The sequence below is a fragment of the Ipomoea nil genome, unplaced genomic scaffold, assembly GCF_001879475.1.
Source record: "Ipomoea nil cultivar Tokyo-kokei standard unplaced genomic scaffold, Asagao_1.1 scaffold1936, whole genome shotgun sequence".
In the NCBI taxonomy this organism is placed as follows: Eukaryota; Viridiplantae; Streptophyta; class Magnoliopsida; order Solanales; family Convolvulaceae; genus Ipomoea; species Ipomoea nil.
In genome coordinates, this window is record NW_017618364.1 from 2,917,743 (window position 1) to 2,930,174 (window position 12,432).

Here is a 12,432-nt window from a genome sequence, read left to right on the forward strand (position 1 = left end):
CTCATATATTCTAAATAAATTGCATAACTGAAAACAATTTTAATATGAGCAATAACCTCAAGTATACAATTAATATTCAAAACTAGTATGACTTCTAACCAAAAGAAATCCAAAATTTAAATAATAATATAATAGATATATACTTTGAAAGGTTAAAAAAACTATAAGCCCACGTGAAAAAGTTTTAATTGCATAAAATCAAATTTGTGAGAAACAGGCTGAATTCACAAATATCAAGCCATAGTATATGTTTTATTCATAAATAAAAATCTCACAAATCTCAACTGCATAATTAAACTTAATATTATGCACTTAATGTGATTAAAAGCATAAAACAATTTAAAGAGTATGAAAAACACTAAATGTGCATTCACTTATCATACTCAACTAAATGTGGGCACTAACATCTAAAATCATAATTCAAATACTAAATAAATTATGGGATAGATGTTCAATAATGCCTAGAAAACATGTTTTTCCAAAATTCTGAATCGATTAAAAATCACTCTCCAAAACTTTATGCCAATAAACCAAAAAAGAAATAAATAGCCACAATAATATTATTATGCTAATTTGGAGACTAAATATGGAAAACAATAGTTAAAACTGTTAACCTTTAAAACATTTTGGATATCACTTTAAAATGTAATAAAACTTAAGTCCGAAAATAAATGTCACATAAATCAATTTGGAAACAATTCATGTCTTAATGCCATAAAAAATAATGTTATCATTAATTAAAATATTAATAGTAATAAGGAACATTATAATCACTATGAACATTTTAATAATGACAAACATGGTAATACATATCTTAATGTTTCCATATTCTTAAGGATAAAATGTGACTTGGTTAACAGCTATAACAGTAGTTACCAATAATAATAAACTGTAATTAATGATTTGCATACCTTAATGATGCAAACTGCATCTATCGATAACACTAACAGCGATAGAGAAGAAAGCCTCCAAAATCTCCCATCTTCACGGAGAGTTTAGTTGAATCGCTCAATGGTACGTAACAGTTTATTGGTAACACTTAATTACCATTATTAATAATAATGAAAAATGAAGTGACATGGGTAATCTTACCAATGTACCAAATATAGTAGATTAACATGAATGAATAATTATTATGAAAGGTAATACATGATATTAGCCCATAAACTTAATAACAGTAATTAATAATGCAAATTAATGATAATTGCAATTAAATGTAAAACTGTAATTAAGGGATGCCAAATACTAATCTCAATTTACCACATAATAATTAACCATGACTATAATGAGTCCATAAAGAAACTGAAATTAAGGTATAACCAAATTACCATTTGAAAGGCAATATATCAACTATGTACATTGCTTGCCATGAAAAATACTTAAGATTATCGTTAAGACCTTGAAAACTATTAATAGATTAAAACATAATCAACTTAAATAATAGTTATAATTCTTAATGACCAAAACAATAATTATAATTCTTAATGACTTCAAATGGTAATTGTAATCCTTAAACCCTTAATGACTCAAAATCACGCAATGATAATAATTATAGCACAAAATTGCTTAAGTCAGGCCCATGAACCTTAATGACACAAGTTAATTATAACATGAATAATAAATGGTCCAGTATTGAAATAGATCCAAACTTGATGTTATTACCAACGATAAATACCGTTAATAAAATATGGTAGTTAGTAATAATTAAAACTTAATAAACATGTTATAATCAAATAAAATGCTACAATTACTATTAAAATATCAATCAAATAATAGCACGATGCCAGGGTCCATACTAACCAAGATATGTCCTAAATAGCTTGTTCAAAATAGGTTTTAAAGTCCCATGTGAAAAATAGGACTAAAGTATGCTCAAAATTAATTGAGAAACCAACAAGCTGTCTTAATAGACTATATTGTCCAAAATTAGCCTAAGGATCCAAATTGAATGATATTTAATATATAGGCTATGAGTTAATAATATGTTATATCCAACCTTAATATATGCTTTTCTAAATGTATACTTATAATAAAATAATTTAAAATATATACAAAGCATGTTTGGATTTTGCAAATTAATATATTATTAACTCATAAATACTAAATAAATTGTAATAATTCAAGCAATTTAATATGCACGTCAATATTAAATTAAGATTCAAGTAGCAAATTTAATACTTAATATTTGCTCAAAATTAAATAATAATTTAATTGTGAATATAATGCAAAAATTGAGAGAAAACTAAAAGACATTAATATAACTCTCAAAATTAAATTAAAATTCAAATAGCAAATCAAAACTTCATATTTGCTCAAAAAAATGAATAATAATTATTTAATTGTGACAAGAATTACTATAATAACAATAACAATAATTCAATCACAAATAATGTCACAATTAATCTGAACTCAAATTTGAAAATTTTAATGCCAAAATTAAAGAATAACTAAAGGGCATTATTATTTCAAAATTAAACAATTACTAATATTTACCATTTGCCAAAATAATTAAGGTCAAATTAATATGATAATATTAATTCTAATATATTACCATGCCAAAATTAATATGTATAAAACTAAATAAGGCAAATAAAATAAAATTGCTCCTTAAATAGAGGCGTACAGTAATAATCCTTCGTCTTCCTCCCTGAATCGTCGGAAAACCAGCGAAGATGGCAACTCTCTGCGCAGCTCTGTTCCGTCGATCATGCTCAGAAGACGCCGCCCGAAGCTTGAGGAGCAGCGTCCGGAACCAGCGCCATTGAAGGAGAGAAAATAGAGATGGCCAGAAAACTAGCTCCATCGCCGATAGCTACGCCGTCGCCCTCGCCCTTAGTTGCGTGGCTAGGAGTAACGGCTACCTGAAGGAAGCAGTGGCGACCATACAACATCGCTGCAACTCCAGTTTCGCCGCCGTCGTCCGCCACTCCTCGTCTCCCACCTGCGGCAAGGTCGACGGGGTGACCATGTGGCTCCTCAACGGCGTCACCACGGCGTTCTTCGCGTCGCTGGAGCGGTTCTCCTACATCCGCATCGCCACTGATCACGAGGACGACGCCAATGACCAACGCCTGACATCGCCCAGCTCGCCGTCGATGGACTGCGACCGGAGGGGAAAGCCACCTGAAAAGTGAGGCCCTCGTAATTCGGTGGGATGTTGTCCAGACTGTTCTGCTCATCTTGCATGCAAAACAATTGAAGCGGTGCCTCTCTCCAAAATCGGCAACAAGAATAAAACACATGTCAAATTTTGAAAACATAACACATACAAAAATCTATGTATATGTGGATTAATATCCATTATCGAAATAACTTTTGCAACAATACAAATAACCAGACAGAGATTGATAGGGCTTTGATACCAAATGTTAAATAATAATATTAAGGCTAACATAAACTATAGTAAACCAGTAACCTGCCTCGTTACAACGGAAGCTTACGAGTAACTATAGGATCGCCCGAATATCCCCAGCCATGGTCGTTGGTATTGCCACGAGATGGTAAACCTGCAAGAGTAAAGGTTAGTATTTTGTCTACCACTTCTCTCCCGAATCCGCAGAGGATTATTGCTACACAGAGTAGCAACAATGCTGATGCTCAGCAACGATTCTGCAGAGAGAAGCAAAGAAGCCAAAATCCAGTTCAGGCGACCTCCACAACTGTTCCGCAGCGGAAGGAAGGAGTTCGTGTGTCGATTCCGATCGTTCAATCTCCAGTTCAGGCGACCTCCACAACCGTTCCACAGCGGAAGGAAGGAGCTCGTCCGTCGATTCCGATCGCTCAATCTCCAATTTTGGCGATATCCATAGCTGTTCCGCAGTGGAACCTGTTCACGCAGAGGAACTACCATCCAGAAGATCTGGAAAAGTCCGATCTGAAGAAGATGGAGCAATCCTCCGACTCAGCCGCAGCGGCGTCGAGTGCTCGTGTAAAGAGCAAAGAGAACGAGATTGAGAAAAAGGACGTTCAAATGGAGTCGTCTCAGTGCTCGTGTGTGGAGTCCAGTTCTGGAGTTTTCGGAAGTGCAATCGAGATGAAGTTGTCTATAAACGATGAGGTTTTCGATGACTACTCGTCGGCATACTCTGAACTTCAGTCGGATATTCTCCAGGAGAGTTCCGATTTGGATTTCTCCGATTATAGTCCGTCGATGTGTGAAAAATTCTGCAGGTCAACCTATGCTCCGGAAGACTCATCATACCCTGAAGAACACAACATTTCTGATGAAATTTCATTGGAGTAGGAAGAAGGGGATGGAGAGAGCTGCCGGATGCTAAGAAGCAGAGAGAGAAGGCAAGTGTATCTACTTGACTATGTGGAGGAGTACTGCTTGGACACAGGCTTCGGTGAGCTCGTTGTTCAGCAATGCCTACAGATCCCAGTCTCTCTTGGAGTATCTCTGCTTGAGGCTACTGGCCTGTACAAAGGGTGGAGAAAGATCTCATCCAAAGGTGATTCAGCCTCCAACCTGCGAGCAAGGCGTTTCTCAATTCTCAGTCATCGATTACTCACTGTCCTCAGTTCGGCGAACGGAGAAATGGATCAAAGTGCACTGCCGGCGTTTCTTCCACGACCAATACTATTACTGCTTCTCACGATTCTTTCTGCAACAGCTGTTACTGCTTTATACGGTCCATCCTCTCCCGTCCTTCAGCTAAATCCTTCCAACTTCAAGTCTAAGGTCCTTGATTCTAATGGCATTGTTTTAGTGGAGTTGGTAGGGCAACTAATTGTAGAATGTTACCTTCTCAAGTGTTTCCCAGTTCCTTATGCTCTCTTCTTAAATGTCGTGGCAACAGTTGCTGCTTTTATTGGGCAACACATAGTGAGGAGGTTGATTGTGGTGTTAGGAAGAGCCTCATTGATCATCTTCATCCTGGCATTCATGGCATTCACAATTGACATACCAATAATTGATTATGACTTGGCAGTGCTTATCCAGCCAATGCTAATGCTTGGAATTAGTGTTGGATTTAAGATGATCATGGCTGCTGGAATTATTGATCCAACCAAGGTGGTGAGATGTTGTTTAAAGCGTACTGCACGCGATGTAAGGAGGCTTACTGGAAGAAAGTTTGAAGACAAAGAAGTGCAAAGGGACATGAAACTTGTTCCTTACAAAATTGTTAACAAGGATGAACAACCATATATACAAGTCAAGATCAAAGATGGTGAAACCAAAGTTTCTTTTTCTAGCATACTTCAAGCTACTAAGGATGCAGGCATCATTACTGGATTGAATATGGCTAGGATTATCAATGAACCAACTGCAGCTGCCTTTGCCTATGGATTGGACAAGAAAGGCAGATTGCCAATGGTCTGACCAAAGCTCTTCCAACATCTCTGTGATTCTCCACTTCTCTCTTTTGTATCTAAGCTGGGCATGTAGGATCTACACGCTCCAGCTTACGCGGGGGGTGTTGGAGGATGAAGGGCATTAGTGTAATCTACCTTTTAGTGTATACCAGTTCATGCATTGATCCTCTGTATATAAACCAATGTCTAAAGCCATGAGCTGTAATTTTGAATAATATCTTCTGCTTCAATCTGTTTCTGATCTCTCACCATTGATGTAGTCCCTTTCCGACATGCTATCTTCAAAGGTTTACCCTTCAGGCTTTTTTATCTTTCTAATTTGAAAATTATCAAATTGGATAATTGGCAAAATCACTACCTCAACTTCCTCATAGTTTGGAGGAACTCCCCACAAAATATTATCTGTCATTAGAAAAAATAGTAGATATACCAAAAATAGTAGATATACCAAGCTTATTAGTTCAAAGAGAGGAGACAGTTGTGGCCTTGGTGAAAGATTGCCTTGACCTCATCAGATGTTTCCATAGGTTTCAGGTTTCCCACATCGTAAAAGAGGGTAATCAGTGTGCATATTGGCTCGTGAATTTTGGTCAAAGTATTGATTGGGGACTAGATTCAGGCATTCAGCTCCGGTGGGCTTAATTAGTCTTATCGAAGCGGACGCATAATTTAAGAGTGAGATAATGTCCTCCTTTGAGGACTTCAAATGTACCAAAAAAAAAATATTTTAAAATTAAAGTTGTATATTTCCAATTGCATAAGTTTGGTTGACCTTATTATTATTACTAGTATTTGCACCCGTGCGTTGCACGGAATTGATTTGTTATAATATTTTAAGAATATTTAGATCAATATACAATTATATAAATTATAACATCGAATATTATAGAGTGTAATTGATGAAATTGTTTAGATCGATTATATTTTCTTATGTTATCTTTGCTTGAATTCAAGCAAATAATTGTCCAATTATCCGTGCGATGCACGGATAAATTTTTTTTATTATATATTTAGATAATAAAATTGAATATAAAATTATAAAAAAAAATCTAATATTGAACATGTACATTTATTTAATTATAAGATTATTGCAAACGTATCATTAAATTAATTGAATAATATATTACTCATTTGTCTGCAATTATCTTTAAAAGATCCATATGTAATATGATTTATGTAATTATATTATTACTAAAATTAATATGGGAAAAAATGAAAAATAATTTAATTTTAATCATTATAAAAGTAAATCAAATGATCAATGTTTAACTTAATTAGTATAATAATTATTAGGCAATTATTATTAGTCAATTATACTAATATATGTACAATTATATTTTTATACCTTAAATATATTCATTTTCACCATATCGCATTTAGTTTTTTTCTCCTCGTCCCCCATACTTAAATGAATTAATTGTAATTATTATAAAAAATCCAACAACTCATATTTAATTGTAATTATACTAATATCTGTTTAATTATTAACTTAATTAACATGATAATTATTAATCAATTATACTAATATCTGTATAATTAATTTCTTAATTATCATAATAATTATTAGGTAATTATAGTAATATTGAGCATAATTTATTAAAACTAAGAATGCATTATCATTATTTTGAGTAAAATACATTCTTTAATACAATTTTAATTATTTTATGATATTTTGAGCATAAATCATTACTATATTATGAATATAAATCATTACAATTATAAATAATTATCATTATTCTAAGTTTAAATTAATACAAATATTAATCTTTACTGTAATTTAGATATAAGATTGAAAATATATACAACTAAATTCGAATAAAATAAAATAATCTCAATTTTAAAATTTTTAACTGAAATACAAAAAAATAAATAAATAAATTTAAAGATATCTATATTATAAAGATATTAAATTAAATAGAACACTTCAATTCTATCTAATTAAAATAAATTCCACATGCCAAACACTTTGTGTGCTCATATGGCATGTAGTGACCTTTCCCATGTGGGAGGTCATGAGATCTTAGTGGATGCGTTGGTAACTCTTTGTACTTCATTAGTTTGAAAAAGTATATTTGAACAGATACTACAATATAATAGAGTCAGTAGCATTCAAAAAAATAATAATAATAAATTCCACATAACTTCAAATAATAATAATAATAAATTCCACATATCAATTGGTGAACTTGAAATTTTCATTTTCTTTTATTAGAATATATATTTTCATGTTATATGAAATTTGTTGTCATTCAAAATTTTAAATTATTTTAATAGAATATATGTTTTTCTTTTTTATGAATACTATTGTCATTTTTATTCTCAATCAAATATATTTTTAATACATATTAATTAGTTTATAATATAATTATTAATATAATTTTCGATATATATTCAGAATTTATATATTTCATGCCATTTTTAATCAAGTATTCATTATCATTTCCTTTTCCAACTACCTAATTTTCATGCCATTTTTATTTTTAGTCAATGATTCTTTATATATATATATATATATATATATATATATATATATATATATATATATATATATATATATATATTAATTTACCTATACTATTATTTGGACGGTGGGACCATTTCTTTTTTCATTTGAGTCTATATGGCATCATTTTTAATTTTTAATCAAGTATTAATAATCACATCTTTTACAATTGACCTAATTTCGATGCCATTTAATTCTTAGTAAAATATTTTTTTAACACATATAAATTAGTTTATACTATAATTATTCATATCATTTTTGATATATATTCAGAATTTATATATTTCGTGCCACTTTTAATCAAGTATTAATTATCATGTCATTTTTCAATTGGCCTAATTTGCATGTCATTTTTGATTCTCAGTCAATGATTCTTTTCTAATACATATTAATTAGTTAATTATTAATAACATATTTTTTATATATATTTTCAGTAATATATTTCCTACCATTTTCAATCAAGTATTAATTATCATTTTTTTTCCAATTAGTCTAATTTCTATTTCATTTTTATTCTCAATCAATGATTCTTTTCTAATACATATTAATTAGTTAATTATTAATAACATTTTTTAAATATTTCTAGTAATATATTTCGTGCCATTTTTAATCAAGTATTAATTATCATTTCATGTTTTCAAATATATATATATATATATATATATATATATATATATATATATATATATATCATTTACTTTTCCAACCATGCCATTTTTATTCCCATTCAATGATTCTTTTTTTATACATATTAATTAGTTAATTATTAATAACATATTTTTTTTATTTTTGATAAATTATTAATAACAGATACATTTTTCAATTTATATATACAATAGTTAATCCGTTTCCTTTTCTACATAGTTAATATGGGGATCATTTGTTTTTTCTCAAAATATTATACCATAATTTATGTATTCCGTGCATTTTTAATCTCAGTTAATTATTTTTCTAATTAACAAATACCTTTTCCAATTTACTATACTATTATTTGGGCTATCTGGCCATTTTCCTTTCTCATTTGAGTCAATTTGAAATTATTTTTAATTTTTAATTAAGTATTAATAATCATTACATTTTCCAATTGTGCTAACTTCCATGTCATTTATATTCTTAGTCAAATATTGTTTTAATACATATCAATTAGGTTATACTATAAATATTAATATAATTGTCGATATATATTTAGAATTTATATATTCCATGCCATTTTCAATCAAATATTAATTATTATTTCCTTTTCTAATTGGACTAATTTTCATTCCATTTTTATTTTCAATCAATGATTCTTTTTCATTACATATTAATTAGTTATTTATTAATAACATATTTCTTTATTTCCAGTAATATATTCTGATCCATTTTAATCAAGTATTAATTATCATTTCCTTTTTCAATTGGACTAATTTTCATATCATTTTTATTACCCGTTAATAATTTTTTTAAATACATATTAATTAGATAATTATTAATATAATATATATTTTTTTCTAATAAATTATTAATAACATATACCCTTTTCCAATTTACATATACTATTGTTAATCCGTTTCCTTTTCGACATTGTTAATTTGGAGATCTTTAAAAAAAAAAATCATTAAAAGGATTAAAGGATTGCGTGTCATTTTTAATCAAGTATTAATTATCATTTCTTTTTTCAATTGTCTTAATTTACATGTCATTTTTTATTCTCAGTCAATAAATTTTTTAGTACATATGAATTATTTAATTAATAATAATAATTTTATAATATTTCCAGTAAATTTTTAATAACAGATAGTTTTTTGAATTTACATATATACTATAGTTAATCCATTTCCTTTTCGAAATGGTTAATATGAGGATCCTTTTTTTCTTAAAATATTATACCATAATTTATACATTTCGTGCTATCATCAATCTCAGTAAATTATTTTTCCAATTAACAAATTTTTTTTCCAATTTACTTATACTATTGTTTGGACGGTCTGGCCATTTTCTTTTTCATTTGAATCAATTTGGAATCATTTTAATATTTTAATCAAGTATTAATAATCATTTTATTTTTCAATTGGTCTAATTTCCATGTCATTTTTATTCTCAGTTTAATATTTTTTGTAATACATATTAATTAATTTATACTATAATTATTGATATAATTGTCAATATATATTTAGAATTTATATATTCCATGCCATTTTTAATAAAATATTAATTATCGTTTCCTTTTTCAATTGGTCTAATTTGCATGTCATTTTTATTCTTAGTGAATGATTTTTTAATACATATTAATTAGTTAATTATTAATAACATATATATATTTTTTATTTCCAGTAATATATTCTGTGTCATTTTTAATCAAGTATTAATTATCATTTTCTTTTCAAATTGATCTACTTTTCATGACATTTTTATTCTCAATCAATGATTCTTTTTAATACATATTAATTAGTTAATTATGGATAACAATTTTTTTTAAAATATTTCTATGTTGATGTGATTATATGATACTAACAACTATTAGTGTAAATAAGTTTCATGTGTAAATACACTATGTAACCTTTATTTATTTTAAAGTTTTGTTATGTAATAACTATATAGGAAACATTGCGATATTACAATTAAAAAAACATAGTATTATTTTATTGATTTCTAAAAACATACTATCAATTCAATAAGATTTGATATTTAAAATGAGTAATTAGCTAAAATAATAAACTTTTAATATACCGTATTAAAATAAAAAAATATTACAAACATCTTAGTAAACTACATTAGTAGTTAAACTACAAAAGAAAATCTATATTCTCATTTACCAATAATTTTTATTACACCAAGACTAATTAATCTACATATTAATTGCGCAAGTTAGGTGTTGCAACATCCTTTACTAACATCCATGTTAATTTGTCCAATGTCTAAACTCATCTATATAATCTTCATCACAATAAAATTAAAAAGAATATGATAATTGTTAACTCATCCAATGTTTAAACTCATAAATACAATCTTCATCACAATAAAATTAAAAAGAATATTATGATAAAGAATTGGATATGATACATCGACACTTCAATTTTCATGCATGAAATATTTTCACAAAATAAAAATAAAGTAATTAATAAATATAATATACAAACAACTTGCTAAAGTGCTTACTTGAAATAGTTGTGAAATATTGTATTTTTTGAATAATAAAACTACAAATAAAATATACTTTATTAAATTTATATACTACTTTTTCAATATATGTAATTGCATTTATATACTACATAGGAGGATTTTATTTTTATTAATAATATAAATTATTATTATTATTATTATTATTTTATTTTAATTATTAAGTTAATTCCAGATCTTTATTATTATTAATTAGTGATTTTTGATAGGATTTTCCTTTTTTACTGGTATCCTTATTAATTATTATGGCCTTTTTTTTTTTTTTTTTTGCACAATCTTACCTTTTCTTTTCCATTTTCAATGAATTAAGGATCCTTTTTTATTTTCTTATTTTAATGATTATTATTAGTATTAATTAATCAGTGAATTCCATTTCCTTTTCTATTTTCAGTCAATGACGAATTCTTTTTTATTTTCTTCTTTTACTGCTGACGTTTTTACTGATTATTATTAGTATTAATTAATCAGTGAATTTCATTTTCTTTTCCATTTTCTGTGGATTAAGGATTTTTTTTATTTTCCTATTTTACTGCTAACTTTTTTACTGATTATTTAGTATTATTAATTAGTAACTTTTTTCCTTTTCTATTCCTTGGGTGGGGATGCAAAGAAGGAGGATTTTGTTTTAATAAGAGTATAGATAGACTATAGAAATTTTATAAATATATATCTTAATAATAAAAATTCAATTACATTATATGATTTTTACATAAAATAGAAAAACATGTTACCGTATATCGACTTTATAGTAAATAATAAGATATGCTAAAATAAAAATTACTTAATTAAAAAAATGATTTTATTTCATGCCTCAACACAATCACATATTATTTTCATCTATAATCAAATTCATATTCACCTTCATTTTTTTTTATGTTTTTTTTTTTTAATACTATCATCTTCATTTTCCTAATCATCCATTTTAATTTGTAGGAAATCAGGATACCACATCAAACTCGAAACTACATAGGAAGATTTTATTTTTATTAATAATATACATTATTATTATTATTATTATTATTATTATTTTTATTAAGTTAATTCCATATCCTTATTTAATTAGTAATTTTTTATAGGATTTTCCTTTTTACTGGTATTCTTATTATGACATTTTCTTTTTTTTTTTTTTTTGGGAAAATCTTGCCTTTCCTTTTTCATTTTCAATGAATTAAGGATCCTTTTTTTATTTTTTTATTTTATTGATTATTATTAGTATTAATTAATCAGTAAATTTCGTTTCCTTTTCTATTTTCAATGAATTACGATTTTTTTTTTATTTTTTATTTTACTGCTAACTTTTTTACTGATTATGAGGATAAACTTCTAAGAAATTGATGACTCACATACTATTTTGACACATTAAATATAGAAGCAAATTGAAGCTATAAATTAAGATGAAAGAAGCGACCAACTCAATATAATTATCATTCCCAATATACAAAATCGTCATAAGC

The 12,432-nt window shown here is 27.4% G+C and overlaps 1 protein-coding gene across 1 annotated transcript; it reads left to right on the top strand.

The window, feature by feature from the left end:
* The first annotated feature begins 4,270 nt into the window (after positions 1–4,270).
* On the top strand, positions 4,271–5,389 carry LOC109146739. Its single transcript, XM_019294386.1, has 2 exons — positions 4,271–5,241; positions 5,362–5,389. The coding sequence occupies exons 1-2, from the start codon at positions 4,271–4,273 to the stop codon at positions 5,387–5,389; spliced, it is 999 nt and encodes a 332-aa protein (XP_019149931.1).
* The last annotated feature ends 7,043 nt before the right edge of the window (positions 5,390–12,432 follow it).